The following is a 19,803-nucleotide window of genomic DNA, read 5'->3' as shown; positions in this document are numbered from 1 at the left end:
TAAACTTAAGGGTCTGGAGCAAACCAAAAAATTTCACACTTGATGATGGTATTTTTCTGCAAGTTATGAAAATCCATCACCTGGCTATAGCCTTAGGGGAACAAAATATAACGCCATTGGAGTTAAGAGTATACTACTGGAAAAAAGAATACTATTGAAAAAGTAACTTCTTGCCAGGCAGAGGCACTAATGCTGAGTGACACTCATTTGCAGTGTCTTCAGCTGTTCCTCTGGATTAATGAGACTGATTTCACTGTGTGTGGAAACATCACCACTGCAGCCGAAGCTTTAAAATAGATTGAAGATCACACGACAAATACGTCATGTCGTAGAAGCCCAGCATTGTGGGCCAATAAGGGGCCCCGAGGCCAGGAGCTAGGGCACCTGCGTCCCCGGTCGGCTTGCTATTTATGGCCCATGCAGCCTTGGGCACGCAGCTCCAGCTTTCTGACCTTACTTTGTAGATGAAGAAACTTAGGGGCTTGACCTCTAAAAGGCTTCTTTCTTGGCTCAAAATTTGATATTTCTGTTTTTCTCATCATTTGAAGAAAGAAGGGGAAGTTATAATAGAAACAGAAACCCAAACGATTCTCATCCTTGGTGCGGTTCTGACAGGCACAGAAACAGGCGTGGCCGGGGCTACCGTGCCACCGTGCAGTCCTGACTTGTCAGCAGAGCGGCAGGGTGGGCTGCATCCGGGCCAAGACGGGACCGTGGAAAGTCGTTTCTAGTTTAACAGGCCAAGGTTCCACTGATTCCCAGAGGCCCCTGAAGAAGGTCAAGTCTGTGTGTGGAATGTCACCTCCTGCCAGGCTGTTCATCTGGTGCCCCGGCCCACAGGGCACCCTGGGCAGGTGCTGCCTTCTCCCTGACACTGTCAGTGCCTCCTGACACAGCCTGAGCCAGCACTTAGTGTCCTCCTCCTTCTGTCTTCCCGGGTGGTTCCTGCACGGACCTCTTGCGGCATGGTGGAAGAACATGAGCTATGGGCTCATGAAAACCTTGTTCTAATTCTAGCGTTTCCACTTACCGGCAGGGTAACCCTGGAGAAGGTACCTAACTCCGACAGGTCTCAGTCTCCCCATCTGTAAAATGGGAATAAGACTAACTACCTGGCAGGAATCTTTAGGGGGAGCAATTGGGATTATACGCAAATCTCTCTGCAGAGGAGGGGTCTGCTCTCCGTTGCTTCCTTTCCCACTTCACTGCACCTTTCATGGGCCAAACCACTCCCCACCCAAGCACGGCTCTGCGGCAGCACGCTCCTCCTGCCCTCTCATCAGGCTGCCCCTCTCCTCATCGCCTCCTCAGCCAGCCTCCAAAATTCAGCTCAAAGACCCCTTTCTCCCAGGAAGTGCCCCGTGAGACCTTTCCTTCATCTGATGCTCCCAAGAACGTGGGGTATGTAACCCATATCCTGCGACGTTTCTGTACCACCTCGTGATTACTGTATGTACCTGTCTTTTCTTTCCCACCAGGCTAGATCTGTGGCATCCGGCCCAGCACCATGCCTGGGCGCTCGGCAGATATCTGTTCCATGAACAAACATTGCAACACGGGACCAAAGGCGGCTTCTGATTTGCTCTCTTTAATAAAAGCAATGCTTGAGCCACTGCTCTGAAGGAAAACATCGATCAGAGAAGAAAGCCAGAATCACTCGTGGGTGTGAGATGCACTCGTGGGGTGAGAAAAGCATCTGCCTTCTGCAGGAGCCAGAGAAGCTATGTGAGAAAAGCAGCCCTGGGGGCAAAGCAACAGAAGCCAGGACAGCGGCTCTGAGCCCCAGCCTAGACACAGCGCCAACCTGCAGGAAAGGAGATCGTCCTGTGCGTCGAACCAGACTTTTGGGATAAAAGAAATCGGATGAAGATCGATGAGTTTTTGGCAGCTGCCATGAAACATGAGAAAAGGGAGAATGAACAAAGAAATAGTTTCAACTCAGAAACGCTATAAAAAAATCTTAGGGCAAAACTAACTTGATGGTAAACATCAACTGACATTGCTTTTGTTGGGCCCAGGTTTAAAAGCATATTAACTGGTCTTCCGGTTACAGTATATTTACCTAAGTTCCAACCCCCTTCAATTCCCTGCCATTTATTTTGGCTTAGACATTCTTACAATACATGAAGGGTAAGAGGCCAAGGAAGTTAGCTGAGAGACATTCTTAAAAATCTGTTGTTGCAAACGCCTCACCAGTTCTTAAATGCAAAAAATGTGGATTACTCAGTGGGGTTGCTGAAAGATTCTTAAAACATTTTCATTTTGCTATGGAAACTGCACTAATGTGACACACTGTGAAAGGCCTGGAAATCTTGGCTCAATATTTGTGATCTGTAGACACACCCTTCAGAGAGCATAAGATTTATTTCTGTGTTTGAAATCTATTTCCCTGTAACCCCCACTGATGTCAGCATGAACCCCGACTCTGGGCACTCGCACCTGTTCCCCTCCGAGGTGCATCCTCCTACTCTCTACCGGGCTTTCCAAAGTCACTGAGCCAGAGCCTGACCTGACCTCCCAAGTAGTAAGTGCTGGGTTTAGAAGAGCTTTGGAATTTTCTGGAAAGCTTACTAAATGTAGAAAACAATAGCTCTTCTCGGTCAGAATGGGTGGAAGTATTTCACTAGTTGTTTTCATAAGCTTATCTAGAGAGTTTTCCATCAAGATGCGTTCAAGATTATTGACCTTTTTTTTTAAATCATTTTAGTGATACCATCTGCAAACTTAAGCAATCCTTCTAGAGAATGACACACATTCCATTCAGTCTGGCCTCATTAACATTTCTCTCTTCACCTCCCAAAAGACTTCATCGGGGATGAAGTAAAAACGATTATTCAAAAAACTAAAAGCAACACTATAGAAATAGTGCAAACCACGAGCTACTTGGGTGGTTTCTGGCAACATCGCCAAGACATGTTGTGAATTTTACATTCTCATGATAAAAGTGACAATGAGAACTATCTTTAATGTTCTCAGATTTTATAAAGATAACTAATTTCCAAAGCATCCACGGTTCCTCAAAAATCCCAGAGTCTAGTGCCCAGAGCTGGGTGAATGTTCCTGTGTGTGCTGGTTTAGCTGATGGACTTTAGGAGCACGGACCTGTGCTCAGGTGGAAGTTATGTGTCAGAAACAGAGAGCAAAACCATCCTAATACGGACAAATTCCTCTCCAGCTGTTCTTATCTTTATTCAATATTCTAAGAAAAAGTGGGTTTTTTCCTCCACTTAAAGTATGCTTCATAATAATTGTGAATTGTAATAGAACTGCATTTGTTCAGGGTCACATGCAAGGGACAAGTTGCTAAAACATCCAAATGGTAAAATGTCTCCATCTGATTTACAGATGCCAGTTGAGGAGGGGAAAAAAAAAAAAAAAAAAGCAAAGGAATAAAAGCTCCTGAGTGTACGTGTTTCATTGCAGAGAATAAAGAAAAGGCCCTAGAAAACAAGAGCTGCAGTTCCCAAGGCAGCAACGGGATCTGAAAAAAGAGCCACCGGGTCTCGCTGCTAGTCCTTTCTCTGAAGCCATGTCATCCCTTGATAAGTCCCACATTAGATCCCATCCATGAACCAGCCACGCGGCTGCTGAGGATTATGCAGCTCCTGGTGCCCGCTCAGGGCAGAGCAAGGAGAAATTATATACACGCTGGAGTCTGTCCTCCAGAATAAATCCAGGCCATTTTCCTTGACATGGCAAGCGGAGTGGAGCCAAACTCCAGTTTTTCCACACGTCCCACTAGTTAGGTAACCTGAGGGACTGGGATTCGTTCAGTCTAATTATTGCACTGAAAAAATACTTCATCGGGGGCATCTAAATAGAATACAGATTCTGATCATGACCTTACACCTGTGCACAGCTCTTTGCTTCTGAAACAGATAAAAACTATTGCCACCTGGAGATGTTCTGGGACTAATTTACATGTCTGGGCTCATCATTATTTCCCCCAAAGGTTTTACCTGACAAACCATCAGCTTTTGGAGCTTGAGGCTACCCTGGTGAATTTGGATTTAAGAGGTCAGTAAATTGTACCAAGAGCTGAGCAACGGAGGCAGAGTGGTGGTGCACTACGGACTAAGTACAAAAAAGTCTGGCAGGAAGGTCACCAGATGTTGCATCTAGAACTTGTATGAGTCATTTTTTCCCATCTGTATGGTTTGACTTTTCCCTTGAATGCTTTCCTAAGAAGCTGACTAGCGAGGCAAGGCTTACTTCGTCTAACACAAGCATTTGGAACAAAAAAACCACAATGATAAATTTAAGGTAAGAGGGAACTTCCCTCCCTAACAAAGTGGCCTTTGGACTTGGTTTGCTATAGGGGTAAACAGTCAGTAAAAAGTAATTTCACCAAAACCCTAGTACCAAGAATTAGAGACCATGAAGCATATGGCCTAAAAATGCACCTGACTTCACAGTTCTCTAACGATCGTTTCCTTACCCGCAGCTTTTCCTCTGTCTTGGTCGACTGCTTACAGTTGGGATGCCAAACGGTGGAACCTGGAAAGATACAACGCACCACTAAGAGTGAAGGAAATGGACAGATGCAAAGTCCTATCAGACAGAACTTCTGAGAAGGGCTCATCGTCCTCTTTCCCCACCACAGGAGTGTTAGAGCCCCATGTTCTGAAATCAGACAACTCCAAACTCCTCCCTTCTCTAGCCTGAGCTTGTTTTGGAAAGGTCATAATTCTAGACCACAGAGACCACTCACTGGGCATATGAGTGTTCTGACGCAAGAGGTATTTAATTCTTGACTGGCTCTTTGTATTTTTAAACCATAGTATTATCCTTTAAAGGTAATGTCTGGGTGCTTACTACAAGCTGCATTTAATTTCAGAAATATAAGTCATGTTTCTATAATATCAAAACAAGTGGTTTAGTTGAGGGAAATAAAGTCAAGAGAGATAGTCTATATCCAGAAGCAAAACTTGCTTGAAGTTTTCATTGATTCAGTTATACACAGTCACCCACAGGTAAATAAGAAATTAAGCCAATTGGTAGGAAGGTTGAAAATTACATTATCAATCCAAAAGTTCCCTTTAGCCTTCAACCTTTTAATTAAATAAAAAAAAAAATCTTTGCTTTTAAACTAGTAAAGTAACTATTTAGGTGTTATTTTCCATTCCTGGGTGAACAGCCTCGCTTTCTCAGATTATGAAACACTTTCATGGATGGTACCAGTATCACAGAATTAAGCAAAACACTATCTCCGGTAGAAAGTTCTTATCTTGTAAGACTCCAATGCCTGCTCATGTTATTTTACATGACTAGACATACATGTCATTTATATGATTATGGGTAAGGCTGGTGTGTGGCCCTATGTCCACACAAGTGCATGTTCAGATCTGGAGATGGGCAGAACTTGATGAGCACTTAAAAAGACTAAAGCAAACAGAGTTCCTATGTTGAAAGCAGTGAGTAAATTATGTGAATATAAGATTCACAGTGTATGTAGACTTTCTACATTTCACAATTTAAAATCTTTCTCTCTTTATAAGCAGTAACCTGTGCATACTCGAAAAGTCACCAAATTACAATAGCTCATGAACTACTTTATACCACTGAGCTAAAATAAAATTAATGACAAGGAAAAAATACATTTTATATCAGAAAAATATTTTCATCTCTATTCCACAATCATTTTCATCTTGCTTAACCCAGGGCCAAAAAAAAAAAAAAGAAAAGAAAAACAAACAAAAAGCAGACAGATGCATAGGTCCCTTCAGCACTAACACTGGCTCAAAGGCTGACTACAAAGCACAGGAAATCCTCTGAGTGTGGAGAGAACAGGGTCAGGGTCAGGGTCAAGCCCAGGCCCAGGCCCAGGTGAAGCATTTGCCATGGAGGTTCTGAGGGGGCGGAGTCATCGGCCAGAGCACCGGGTCCGCACACAATGTCAACATTGTTCTCCGGAGGTCAGACACAAGGAATGCGACTCGGACAGGACATCAGATGCTGAGGAAGATGAAACTGCTCATTCTTCAAAGATGTGCCAAGAGGGTAGGCAAAGGCTACCGAAGCACAACTCCAGAAGGTTTAGAACAATCCCTGGAATTCTGAATGCAGCCTTAACAGATAGTTGTTCATTTATAGTATGACTGTGCTGGATTCGTGCACAGCTTGCAGCCACCCTCTCGCTTCAGCCTCCAGAACCACTGTGAATGTGCAGAACTGCACCTCGAGCCTTTGAGTCTCTGCTGCTTGCAGATACAGGGCTGACATGCACTCCTGCGTCTTCGCTTTTTGAGTCCTGTAATTGACATGCTAAAATCTAAAACAAAGCCTAGAGACCAAGTGAAGCATAAATCTGCTTTGTGCTGAAAAATGCAAAGTGACACCTGCCGATTGCCGCTGCAGATGTACAGCCTGTCCTTGGGAAAATGTGTCACAGAAAGCCCAAGTGAGACCACAGATGCGGGCGCTTGTCACTTGCCTTCAATGGGGCCCTTCAAAATTGATGCTTTTAATCACAATTTTTCAGAGTGATTATTCTAAAGCTAAAAGGAAGTTTGAGTTGTCAATTTCTCATCTAGCTACCCTGTTTTAGGGGAAAGTAGCTAAGACTTTGCTTTAATACTCAAGAATCATTTCTATAGACTTTTCTTAATTGACAAAAAAAAATTGAGAGTGCAAAGCAAATAATTAAAAATACACATAGTATTATGTGCAAATAGAAATGAAGACATGACATGCAAAGGCAGTTGAGACCTAGTAATTACCCAAACTGAACAAGCTCTACAGCTCTTGCTAATTTTACAGATAAACCTTGCCTGATTAATGAGTCTTTTTCTAGCTAAAAATAGTAAAATGCTCCCGCAGATGGTTCTCTTTGCCTAGAAGAGAATCCCTTCCAAAGCCTTTCTGAGAAGACTCACAATTTTAGAGGGGATAAAAACTGATCATAGTTTTAGATTGGGAAAGTTTCTCAAAATTATTTTCAATTAAAATGAGTCTGATGGTTCTGTGATAATGAGTACTTCCTTGCCACCACAAACTCCTCGAGTTCTCTTTCAGGGACTTTGGACATGTTCTCTCTTGTTATTTCTCATTCTCTCTCTGTCTCTGTCTCTCTTAATGTGAGAGGTATGCCATCTTAATGGGACGGAAGAAGTCTATCATGTAATTCATCAAATATGAGATTTTCTTCTTCTTGAATGCCCAGAGAACAGCAACCTGGCAGCCCACAAAAAAAAAAAATCGTTCTCACAGAATAGTGACAGGAGAGTAGACAAAGTAGCTATCAAATAAGTAACATTTCTAGAAATTTCTAGAAATGCTTTCTCCTATTAATCTTTTGTTTCCCAAGCACATTCCTGGGGAGAGTTGGAGAGGAGGTATTGTTGATTTTCACTCTTCCCTGACGTCCAAGGTATCAAACGTCCAGTCCTATTTGTTCTCCTGCAACAGCAACGTGAGTTCAGTCGTGAACAGCCTCAGGGGCTCACAGCCAGCACGTCAACTGCTGGACTGATTAATCTGAACTGATGAGGGAACTCTTGGCCACATTCGTGTTGGATTTGGGTAGCCTCACTGCTAATAAAATGCCTCCTTCTCTAAAAGCAATCCAACAAACAGCGAGATTTTCTTTCCTTGCGCAGGGAGGAAAGTCTGTCTTACCTTGAAGATACATTTCCTCTCCTTCTGTGAACATCTGGTTGCATCTGCTGCATCGTGCACAGCTGGGGTGGTAATGTTTGTCACCTGCCTGGAAGAGAAAAGGTAGGGAACATTTAGTCTACTCCTTGTCATGGCTCCTAGACACTTTCCTGGCTTGGGGATTTATAAGAATAGAGAAGATGCTGAAAAAGGAAAAATAATTGTCCAATTGACCAAACTTCCTACATCAACAGCCCTGGAAGCTAAATGTAACCTCCCTGGAACTGGAAGGGACTTGAAGACCAGCTACTCGCTCATGCCATGGTGAGGCTGCCTCGCCTCTCAGGGCTTCTCTTCCACAGCTCTCTTGACCGGGGCTTTGCTGGGTGGCTGCCAGCCACACGCCATCTGCCCGAGATGCCTCCACTCCACCTCCCAAAAACCCCACCTCCAAAACATTACCATCCATATTTACGCTGGAGCCAATGTTGTTTATGTTAAACCAATAAATGATCCTTCTATTTAGCAGGTTCTTGCTCTCTCGGCTAAACAATCTGAAAATAATAAATCTACTCAGCTTGCAACAAGGTGAGAGAAACCACAGTTAAAATACATTATCCACTGCTTTTATCTCAGAGGGAGCCCTAATTCTCTTCTCTGCTGCTTACAACAATCTCGTGCCAATGTCTTCTATCAAGAGTTTTCCGAAGAAGGCATTTTACTGAGGTGGCTTTGCATTATTCATGAATATTTCACATTCCTAAATATGACAGATGCCATCACAGCAGGTGTTGACATTCCCAAAGCAAAGTGTCACTGGACACAGGGACAATTCTCTAGACAGGTGCCAAGTCACATTAGAGTCACGCTCCAAATGCATGCCTGACAAGAACAAAATCCTTTCATTCACAGCCTAGCAAAAAAATCGTCACCAACTGAAAACGATCAAATGGACTCAGTGATTAAATCATTTTTATCAATCGTGAGAACATTTCTTTCGCGCTGACCGTGTGCAAGGCAGTGCTGAGGAAGGGAAGTGGCTGCATCCTGCATCTGAACCTGCGTGAAATCGCAACAGGAAATCAGTTGTCAGGTGGTGATTGCTTTCTCATACTTTCTTGTAGAAACTACATGAGCTGCTCAGCCACTAACTAGAGCATGAGACAGTGGTCAGGTACTCAAGATAATCAAGTGGGAAAAAAACTGAAGTTACTTAAATGAGAAGCTAGGAATGAAATCTTTTCAGTGATGTGTGCCAGAAAATTCCAGAAGTGGTGCTCTTGTCCTTGTCCACACACTACTTTTTATTTATTTTTAAAAATTTTAATTTTTTTTTTTTTGCAGGAATGGGGGCAGGTAGGAGTTGGGTGAGCATAGGGAGAGAAGCTTAGAAAATATCAACGCAAAGTAGTTCCTGACCTTAAGACATCTGGGGTCAAATGTGAGTGGGGCCAGCCCTGGTGGCTCACGCCTACAATCCTAGCACTCTCTGACACCAAGTCAGGAGGATCCCTTGAGGCCAGGAGTTCGAGACCAGCCTGAGCAAGAGCAGGACCCCATCTCTACAAAAAATAGAAAAACTAGCCAGGTGTGGCTGTAGTCCCAGCTACTTAGGAGGCTGAGGCAGGAGGATGGCTTGAGCCCAGAAGTTTGAGGTTGTAGTGAGGTACGATGATGCCACAGAGCCTGAGCAACAGAGAGCAAGACGCTGTCTTCAAAAAAAAAAAAGAAAGAAAAGGAAAAAAACCTATTAATGTGATGCATTCCCTATCAAAATACCCATAGGAATTTCCTTTATAGACCTTGATAGGCTGCTTCTACATGTGCACATGAAAGAAGATGCACAAAAATACAAAAATACAAAGACATTTTTTGAAAAAAGAGAGCAGCAGTGAGGGAGGATTTTCCCCTCCTGCTATAAAAATTTATTCGAAGGCTAAAATAATTAAAATACTTTAATGTGGGTATAGGAGGAGAACATAAATCAGTGGAATGGAAGAGAGGAACCAGCTACATAGTCACACCTACAAGAGAATTTAGTTTATGATAAAAGCGATGTTTCAAATGAGTTGAAACAATGAATTATTTAATGAATGGTGAGGATAATTAGTTCTCCACTTAGAGAAAGATAAATCTAGATTCCTAACTCACAATCTATACAAAAATAATTCCAGAGTGCTTACAAAGCTAAAAGTAGAAACAAAATTATAGAAGTACTAAAAGAATATATGGGTGACTATTTTAACAAACTTGGGGTAGGAAGGCTTTCCTAAGCAAGGCAAAATCTAGAAACAATAAAGAAAAATACTGGCTGATTTGGGCACAAAAAATAAAAATCTCTAGACTTAAAGTTAAAAGAGAAATAATTGACAGAAAATACTTCCCACACATTTCAGACAAAGGATTATTATTCAGAATATATAATGAGTGTCTATAATGGAAAATAAATGGCAACATGGGCAAAAGGCAATTTCTAGAGAAAATGTAGACAATCCAAAAAACAAAGAATTAGCTCAACCTTCCCAGTAATCAGGGAAATACAATTTAGAAAAAAAAAAATCTTTCGTCATCAAGTAGGCAAAGATAAGAAGACTAAAGTAAGGAAACAGGCACTGCCACACACTGGTGGTGAGCAAAATCCTTCTTTGAAGTCAACTTGGCAGCATCGATTAAAATTTACTATGTGCATACCCCGAGCCATAATTCCACTTCTCAGAAGCTACCCTACAGAATGTCTCGCCCATGTGCCCCAAAGCATATGTATTAAAGATATTCAATACTATGTTATTTATAACAGCAAAGAACAAAGAAACAGGAAAACCACCCAAATAAGGAGGAAGTACTTAAATAAAACATTGAATCACATGCAGCCATTAAAAGAATGAAGTAAACTTGTATGTACGTACATGGAAAAAGTACACACTAATATTACTAAGAGAAAAAAAATCAAGCAGAAACAATGCCTATAAAATTCTGCCACATAAAATAGCGGCCAAAAGTGTGGCAATGCTGGGATAAGTGTGACTGGATTCAAATCCAGTTTCAGGACTGTGTGATCTGGTGCAGGTGACGATCTTGCTGATGTTCAGCTTCCACGTCTGCGAAATGGGTAGAACAACAGGACTTGCCTCACAGAGCTGATGAATCCAGCGTGTTGCGTGGCACCACACTAAGTTCTTTAGAAGCAGCATCACTAACACCCTCATCCATTATATAGGGCAGGAGCTGTTACTATTATTTATGACACGGAAGGCACACATGTGTATGTATGTTGATTTCATACATGTGCCCCGCTTGGAGAGCAGGTAGGAAGAACGCACATCGGTTAGTCTGCTGTGGTTACCTCTGGGGAGAGAGGTAGCATCTGGGAAGAAGTCGGGAAAGTGGCCTCACATTTTCCTCTGCAGCCCTCTGTATCGTCTCAATCTTTTACAACAACCATGTATGTTTCTGTTACTGTAGAATAAGAAAATAGAGACCAAGAGGAAAAAAGTCCCTGTCTCTTGGAGATATGACACCTGGGCTTGAGTGTCCATCCCAGCCTGTACTAGAAATGGGATCTCAGGCAGATCAGTAACTCTTGGAACCTCTATTGTAGAGATGATGATGGTGATGATGATGGTGGTGGTGGTGGTGATGATGATAATAACAAAAGTGAACATTTTTATTGTGATTATTCTGTGTCTGTTACTGTTTACATACTTCATAAACATTTATCAATTTGTATCACAGTAACCTAAGAGGCAGGGATTATTATTACCCCTACTTTATAGATGAGGAAGCTGAGTGTGGGGAGGTTGAGTGTTCACAGTTACCAGTTGGAAGAGGTGGGACCAGGATGCAAACCCAGGCAGTCAGCTCTGGAGTGAATATTCTTAACTAGTAGCACAACTAATAACCATGCAGTACTTCCCTGCTGTAATTACCACGCAGTGATGTTGAGGTGAATGACGAAATGGAGTTTTGAAAATGGTGTGACACTGCAGAGAACAATAGTAACAAAGATAGGAATAACAACGTAAGAACTCTCTGTCCAGAGATGGTCCCAGGGCCATTCACAAAAAGAAGGCTCGTGAGTGTGATTTGGGGTGCTGGGAACAGGCTCTGGAATGCTCACCCTTTCCCAAGGGCAGGCACAGGAGGTATCAACTGTCCCAAGATGGGTGGAAGCTCCATCAAGACCCTACGTGCCAGGACTTTGCTCTATACATCATGAGCAGAAACACTGCTAAGAAGCAATCCCATCACAACTCCAAGGACACCAGTCTCGACCCATGCCTTTCCTTCATCCCGAGACGCCGTACATGTCAAGACATTCAGTGAGCCAGAGGCGAAAGGCAGTTTCAAAGCCACTCGAGAGTCTTTTTGCTTTTGTAGCTGTGCAGGCCTGAGGTTTCCCAGGGTCAAGTGCTCAAAGACAAGGAAGCCCCTTGTTTGCATGGCTGAGCAAACCCCTCTCCGTTTCATTTCTCCCTACACAGGCACCCCCAACGGTTCACAGAGAAGCCATTGCACGCAGGGCCAGGAAAAGTATCAGAGCTGAACACAGACAGGAAGTCACATGCAAACTCACCCAAAGTCAGATGCAGCTGAATCAAAATCATTTAAATGGGAGTCATTTTTAGAAGAAGTATTTCAGATCATGAGCAAAATGAAAGACTAAATAGTACCCACATAAAGATAGTAAGCATGCTATTCATCGCAGCCAGGAGGCTATTGATTAAAAACTTTTAAAGCCCAGCAGGGGTTTTGTCATGGGCAGGTGACTGCGCCAGTGTTGGTTTACCCAGTACCTGGCCCCAGGCACACACAACCTGCAGCTCTAGCTAGGCCTGGGCCCAAGAGGCCAGATGTGCGGTTGGAGGTTGCTAGAAGCTCTATCTTCACTATTTTCCATTATCTTTGTACCCTGCTCCTTAAGGAAAGATTACAACCTTATTTCTGCATTTTCACATATTCAAAATGCACATGTTAACAGACTACATTCTGGCCAGCATTAAACTCTGAACTATCAACAATTTGCTCATTTAGCTGAGTTATATGAAGTACCTGCCTATATATTCAAAGTGCTAAAAACTGCTTGTAATAGTGCTGATTGAATCAGATCTGGGTGGTTATTACTGTTATTTTGTTACTCTCTAAACTGAAAGATAAACTTTAGCACACAAGCTAGAATTCTGAAGAAATAACATCTACTTGAAGGCAAAATTTAGTGTACGTCACCAAATTTTTGATGAAACTCCGTCTGGAAGAACAGAGAGGAGCTCTCAATTCCTTATGGAAATGAGTACAGGGAAAGGGCCACAGGATTTGGAATCAGGAGGTTTGAGTACCATACCATAGTTTACTACCCATGGGGCCTCATTTATGTCACTACTCACCCTCTCCAAGCCCTAGGACATTCACCAAAAAATGTGAAGGGCTGGACAGACAATTCCAGTCCCACTGAGTTGTAAAATTCTATGTTTCTGTGTGAAATTCCATACCTCTTCAAACTCCCATTGCACTGATAGCAGAAAAGCAATTTGGGAAGAGAAAGGACATTCTTGATGGCAGAGAATGGAGGTTGACCAATGACTCCACAACCCAGGGGGAATTCTGATGCCCTAACTAAGCCTGAGGAATTTGCTCCTGGGAATAGAAAAAGAGAACTGTAATTATAAAACCCATCCTTGGACAGATAATCTGCTCATCCGATAATCTGCTTAACTCCTGGACTGTCCCTTCTAGCTTCACCCCATTTCTCTTGGAGTGCTCTACTCCTGACATGAGCCGGAAGCCATGGAAGATGGCCCTGGAAGTCAGCCTTCATCCATTTATAGGACTTGCAGATGCTTATCAGAGAAGGCCATGATTTAAAAACAATTGATCAAACACCTTCAAAATCAAAAGACCCTAAACTCAGGCAAACATGTTTGTTTTGCTGTTAGCTTCTTAGTAGATGAGGCCAAAAGGGGAAACAATGGGCTACAAAAGTCTCATTATTTAAAAACACAGCCACATATGTTTGTCACTAGAGAGGCAAGATTCCCGGATTCTAAATTCATAATAGTCATCATAGGCTGAAGTTCCATAAGGGCTTGCTCTGTGCTGGGCTTTGTCCCAAGTACTTTAAGCGACTTGTCTCACAAAAGCCCTATGAGGTAGATGCTACTTTACAGTCTTGTTCTATAAGCAAGGAAACTAAGTTGCTTTACTCTCCCCCTCCGCCCCCCAGTGCTTCCAGAAGGCAGAGCGAGGCTTTGAACCCAGGTAGCCAGACATGTTTCACCATCCTGTCAAATAGCCTAGAAGCACCGCAGAAATTCTCATACAAGGACCCTTACTTATGGAACAGAAAAACATCTTCCACAATAATTTCACTGATAGTAGGAAGCGTAGTTGTTTCTTATACAGACCCTTGAGAAATGACACGGGTATAGCACTGAAGGATCATTAAATGAAGTCATTTCCATAGGGCTAAACTATTAATATCAAGGCCAGGTTTGTAGTTTCTTTAAAGATCTAACTTGATTCAGAGATGGTGCTTTGAACCCCCAGAGGAATAAACAAATTGCTTTCCAGTCCCTAAGACTCTCCCAAATACAGCTCTGGTGATGGTGATTTCAGACTAAGGACATGCAAACACTTGAAGATTAGTGTGTTGGCCGACATCAGGAGTTTTCTAGCTTTACTGTGCATAAGCAACACCCAAGGAGCCTTCTCAAAACAGGTTCAATAGCCCTAAGGTAGGGCCCAGAAATCAGCTTCTTTATTTTATAAGCACCAAAAAGTCTGTGCAGATCACCACGGACTGGGAAAACACCGGTCTGGGTGGTACCAAAACCCCAAACCTGATGGCAGATGAGGAGATGAGGAAGCCAAAGGGAGTAACAAGGATGTGTTGCCTACGTGGCAGGTGCATGGGTGGGAAGGGAGAGGCAGAATCACGCCAGTTCCTGGCTGTGCTGCTGCAGAAAGGCAGCGCAGGGCCTGACTCAGACCTTTTGCACCCACTGTTTTTTCCCCTGAAGTGGGAGAGGTTTCCAATGTAACTGGACCGGCTTGATCTCTGAGCTGAACACTCACCTGTTCCAGGAGGCTTTTTCCCTGATGCACCATCATGAACAGGCAAGATAATGAGGGCGTGCCTTGGCCCAAAGTTTGTATCCTGAGCAAAGGTGAATAAATCAGTCTGCCCAGGCAGCTTTCAAAAAGCCCAGAGGGCTCTACACAAGTCTGTGCAAAGCCAATCTGCACAGATGAGAACATCTTGTAGCCCTACCGCCTTACTTACTGCAGCCCCTGAGCTCATAGGCTGTTCCAAACATACATGCTATATCTGAGGAAGGGTCAGCAGCTCGTCTTTCTGAGTAAGGACGCACAAGCTAGTTTAGGAAGAAATAAACCATTAATCCTCTCATGCTCTGGTTCCCTTTACCTACTTAAAATATAGAAGACCAAGCAGCAACTCTCTTCTTTTAATGAGAATAAAGAATTTAAAAAGGTGCAATATCCCAGGGTAAATGCATATTGGCTTTTCACAGATAGTTACTGACTTCTTTTTTACTTCCAAGAAACTAAGTGCAAAAACTTGAAAGCAGTCTTTGCAATTTAACAGTGCTGTATAAATGTTATTTGAAAATGTGTACACCTCTAAAGGACTTCACCTTCCTTTAAGTTGATCTATAGATTCTGTGCAAGCCCTACCAAAATCTCAGCAGGATTTTTTGTATTAATTGACAAGTTGATCCTAAAATTTATATGGCAATGCAAAGGACCCAGAAGAGTAAAACACTTTTGCAAAAGAAGAACAGGATAAAATTAAAGGACTTAAACCTACTTGATTTCAAAACTTAATAGAAAACTACAAGTAATCAAGACACCATGGTACTGGTATTGGGATAGACATATAGATCAATGAAACAAAAGAGAGAGTCCAAAAATAAACCCTCACATTTATGGTCAATTGACTTTCAACAAAGCACCAAGGCAATCTGATGGGGAAGGGATAGTCTTTCTAACAAATGATGCTGGGACAATTGGATACTCATATCTAATTAAACCCCTACCTCACACCATATATAAAAATTAAGTCAAAATGGATCAATGACCTACATACAAACCTGTAAAACTTCTAGACAAAAACATAGGAGAAAATCTTTGTGATGCTGCTTTAGTCAAAGATTTCTCAGATATTACACCAACAATATCTAAGCATGATCCATAAAAGAAAAATTGATAAATGAGATGTTATCAAAATTAAAATCCCTTTCTCTTCTATAGACATCATTAAGAAAATGGAAAGACCTGCTATGGACTGGAAGAAAATTTCTGCAAATCATATATCTGAAAAAGGATTTGTATCCAGATTATATAAAGAACTCTCACAACTCAATAATAAGCAGCCAAACAACCAATTAAACAATGGGCAAAAGATTTAAATAGGCACTTCACCAAAGAAGATATATTAATGCCTACTAAGCACATAAAAATACTTTAACCTTCATTAGTCATTAGGGAAATCAAATTAAAGTTACAATGAAACACCACTACACACCCACTACAATGGCTATAATTAAAAGGACTGATTAGACCAAGTGCTGAGGAGAATGTGGAGAAAGTGGAACCCTCATACACTGCTGGTGGGAATGTAAAGTGGAACAGCTACTTAGGAAACCTCTTTGGGAGTTTTTCAAAAAGCTGCATATAAATATACGGCACCATGAACTCAGTACTTTTATTCCTAGGTATCGAACTAAAAGAAATGATAACATGTGTCCAAACAAAGATCCATATGTGAAAGTTCACAGCAGTGTCCCCAGACTGGAAACAATCCAAATGACTCTCAACTGGTGAATAAATGAAATGTGAAACATTCAAATAATAAAATACTACTAAACAATAAGGAGCAAACTAGAGTTGCACGCAAACAACACAGATGAACATCAACATTATATTCAGTGATAGAAGCTAGACACAAAAGAGTACATATTGTGTGATTCCACTTATGTAAAATTTCTAGAAAAGATAAAGCTAAAGAGATACAAAGTAGATCAGTGGTTGCTGAGAATAAAGATGTGGGCAGGACAGGAATAGGACTGACTGCAAATGAGGAATCAATTTAGGGTAAGGGAAAGTTCTAAACCTGCATTGCAGTGATGGCTGCACAACTGTATAAATGCAATAAAAATGATTGAACTGTATATGCACAATGAGTGAATTTTATAGTATGCAAACTACTTGTCAATAAAGAGATGTGACGATTAAAAAAACAAAACCAGGTGGGGGGGCGGGGGGGGGGGGCAGTGAAGACCTGACCAGGAAGGCAGGATGAACTGTTCTATTCACTGCCCACAATGACAAATCAGGGTGTATTATGCATTCATTGTTTTTGAAGGTCCAGATTCCTTTGGGAAGCTGTTTAAAAAAATGAGTTCTTTTTCTAGAACAAAACATACTTGCATATATAGACAGCTAGATATACACATACAATATTGCATTATTAGCACTTGTATGAAGATTTAAATACTTTCAAAGTGATTAAAAAAACATAGTTTGCTAATCTAATCATTACCTTTCTGTCTTCAGAGGAATTACTATTCTCTTTGTGCAAGAGGAGAAACTCAACAGCAGAGAGATCAAGTAACTTGTCCAGGACCATGTGAGAAATCAAAATGAGAACCTGGACTACTACGTTAACCTTAGTATAGCTCCCTGGGACTCCCATCCATGTTTAATTTTGCCTTCTGTCTTCATGGCTGGCTGTCCCACCCCACTGTTCATCATCGAGTGGAAAGACATGGGCTTTGGAGCCAAGGGAATCCAAGGTCTAAAATCTGGCCGTGCAAATGGTAGGCCCTTGGGTACTTTTCTGGACTGATTTTGTCATCTGTAAAACCTGACATAAGAAAACCTACTTTGCAGGATTGCTATGAAAATTAAATAGCCATAGGTAAGTTGGTAGCAAAGTATCTGGTACCAATCAAGGCAGGTGAGATTTCTCCCTCTTTTCCCACCAGATTATAAATTCTCTTAAAGACCTGTACCTTCATAACTCTTAAACCTCTTGCTTCCCACACAGGAGGTACTCCAGAAATGTTCAATGAACTAATATGCCAACAGAAATTCTTATCAGGAAACCTCTAAATCAATTAGTAACCATTCCCCAAACAATTATGGTAACCAAAACAGGAGTAAAAGATAAATTACTTCTAAGCCTCAGCTATAACTTCAGTATTTACTGGTTTCCAGACACCACGCCAAACATCCCACAAACCTTATCCCATCTGACTCCCCCAGCAATGCTGAGAGGTAGGCATTATGCCCATTTAACAGATGAGGAAATCAAGGCTTAGACAGATCTGGAACTTAACCAGTGTTACTCAGTTAGCAAGGGATGGAGCTATGATCTGAATTCAGGTCTGTCTAACTCTACAGAATGCTCAGAATCATTAGGCATGTAACTTTCTTTCTTTCTCTCTCTTTGTTTTTTTTTTTTTTTTGGAGACAGGATCTCACTCTGTTACCCAGGCTGGAATGCAGTGGTACAATCATAGCTCATTGCAGCCTCAAACTCCTGGGCTCAAATAATCCTCCTGCCTCAGCCTTCTGAATAACTGGATTATAAGCACAAGCCACTGCACCCCTTTACTTTGCTTTCCCAACTCTCAGGTGCTCAGTTAATGAGGGATGGCCCCGGCAAAGACCTGCACTGACAAAGCAGATTGCCTATGACTTCATATATCATCTTTCAACTTTTTTAAAGAATACAAATAAGAATTAAGTATACAAAATTAATTTTTTAAGTCCTTAACAAAAATTTTACTTTATCCTTCCTGCACCCAACTATTGATATTTAACATTAAAATGGCCTAATCAAATGTTATAAAACAGAAAATACCACTATAAATAGCACCAAGTCCTTTAAAGATGACTATCCCAAATTTTCTTTCGTTTTTTTATTTTTTCTTTAAATTGAAGAGACTTTGTTAGAGCAGTTTTAGGTTTACAGCAAAACTGAGTGGAAACTACAGAGAGACCCCATACATGCTCTGCCCCACACAGCACAGCTTCCCCCACTGACTACACCCACCACAGGGTGGTACACTTGTTACAACTGATGAACCTACATGGACGGACACATTATGACCCAAAGTCCATAGTTTACATTAGGATTTACTCTTGGTGTTGCACATTCTATGGGTTTGGACAAAATTTATAATGGCATGTATCCACCATTATATTATAATATCATACAGAATGGTTTCACTGCCCTAAAATTCCTCGGTGCTCTGCCTATTCATCCTCCAATGTTATTTAATGACATAGGTGACCCTCATGGTCTGGAATGCTGTGACCCTAAATCCTTGTAGAGCATTCCTGACAGCTCCAGCCTGTTCAAATTCAACAACAGCAATGTCATGTTTCCCAGGTACCAAACATTCTTTGCTGAAACCAGGAACTGATAAAACAGCACAAATATCGTAATCTCCTTAGTCTCTTCTGGTAAATTAGGGAATACAGCACAGGTTGGAGGGGAACCCGGGACGTGGTGTTGAATTTCCTTGGGTGTTAGCCAAATTCAGTGCTCCCTGACTGGGCCTTTTGTTTGCAGTTGCTGTGGCCTGTTCTACAGCTTGACTTTTTTCTTTTCTTCATCAGCAAAAATGGCATGCATTTTACATATCCTACCAAATTGTTCTCCCTTACAAGGTAGGTAGAAAATCTTGAATGCATGTTTTTCCCTTTTTTGCAAGGGGAAAGAGATATACCTTTAAGTAAAATTTTTTATTGCAGTATTACATTGAGAAAAATGCACAAGCCATAAGTGAATTTTCATAAATGCAACACACTCCATACCTAGCACCCAAATAAAAAAAGAGAACATTGTCGGTATCCAGAAACCCGCTCCACACCCTACTGCAAGTGGCTAAGTGTTCTAATCACTACGTTGACTCCTAACTCCCCCTGCTAGTTTTCCCTGGCTTCTTTCACTCCACACTTTGTGAGAATTATCTATGACACCACGTGAAGTCTACTTCATTAAATCTCATGATTACATAGTATTCCTTTGTGTAAATATACTACTTTTTATTTATCCATTCTACTCTTGATGGGCATGTGGATAGTTTCAAAACGTTGGCTGTTCTGAATAATGTTGCTGTGAAAATTCTGCCCATGTCTTTAGGTGAATTGTATACACATTTCAGTTGTACATACATTAAT

The 19,803-nt window shown here is 41.7% G+C and overlaps 1 protein-coding gene across 27 annotated transcripts in view; it reads right to left on the bottom strand.

Annotated features, from left to right (window-relative positions):
* ABLIM1 (actin binding LIM protein 1) overlaps positions 1-19,803 on the bottom strand; it is a 284,900-nt gene that overhangs the window by 44,289 nt on the left and 220,808 nt on the right. For 18 of the 27 annotated variants that reach the window (XM_045568902.1, XM_045568910.1, XM_045568899.1 and 15 more), the window contains 3 exons: positions 7,618-7,705; positions 4,439-4,497; positions 1,805-1,888 (listed from right to left, as the gene is read on the bottom strand). In XM_045568902.1, coding sequence (XP_045424858.1) covers positions 1,805-1,888; positions 4,439-4,497; positions 7,618-7,705 — 231 coding nt within the window. The remainder of the gene's footprint in view (positions 1-1,804; positions 1,889-4,438; positions 4,498-7,617; positions 7,706-19,803) is intronic. The other 9 variants (XM_045568905.1, XM_045568909.1, XM_045568918.1 and 6 more) reach the window with 1 other exon arrangement.

This window comes from Lemur catta, chromosome 14 (genome assembly GCF_020740605.2).
Source record: "Lemur catta isolate mLemCat1 chromosome 14, mLemCat1.pri, whole genome shotgun sequence".
Classification (NCBI taxonomy): Eukaryota; Metazoa; Chordata; class Mammalia; order Primates; family Lemuridae; genus Lemur; species Lemur catta.
This window is presented reverse-complemented; position numbering and strand designations above follow the sequence as displayed.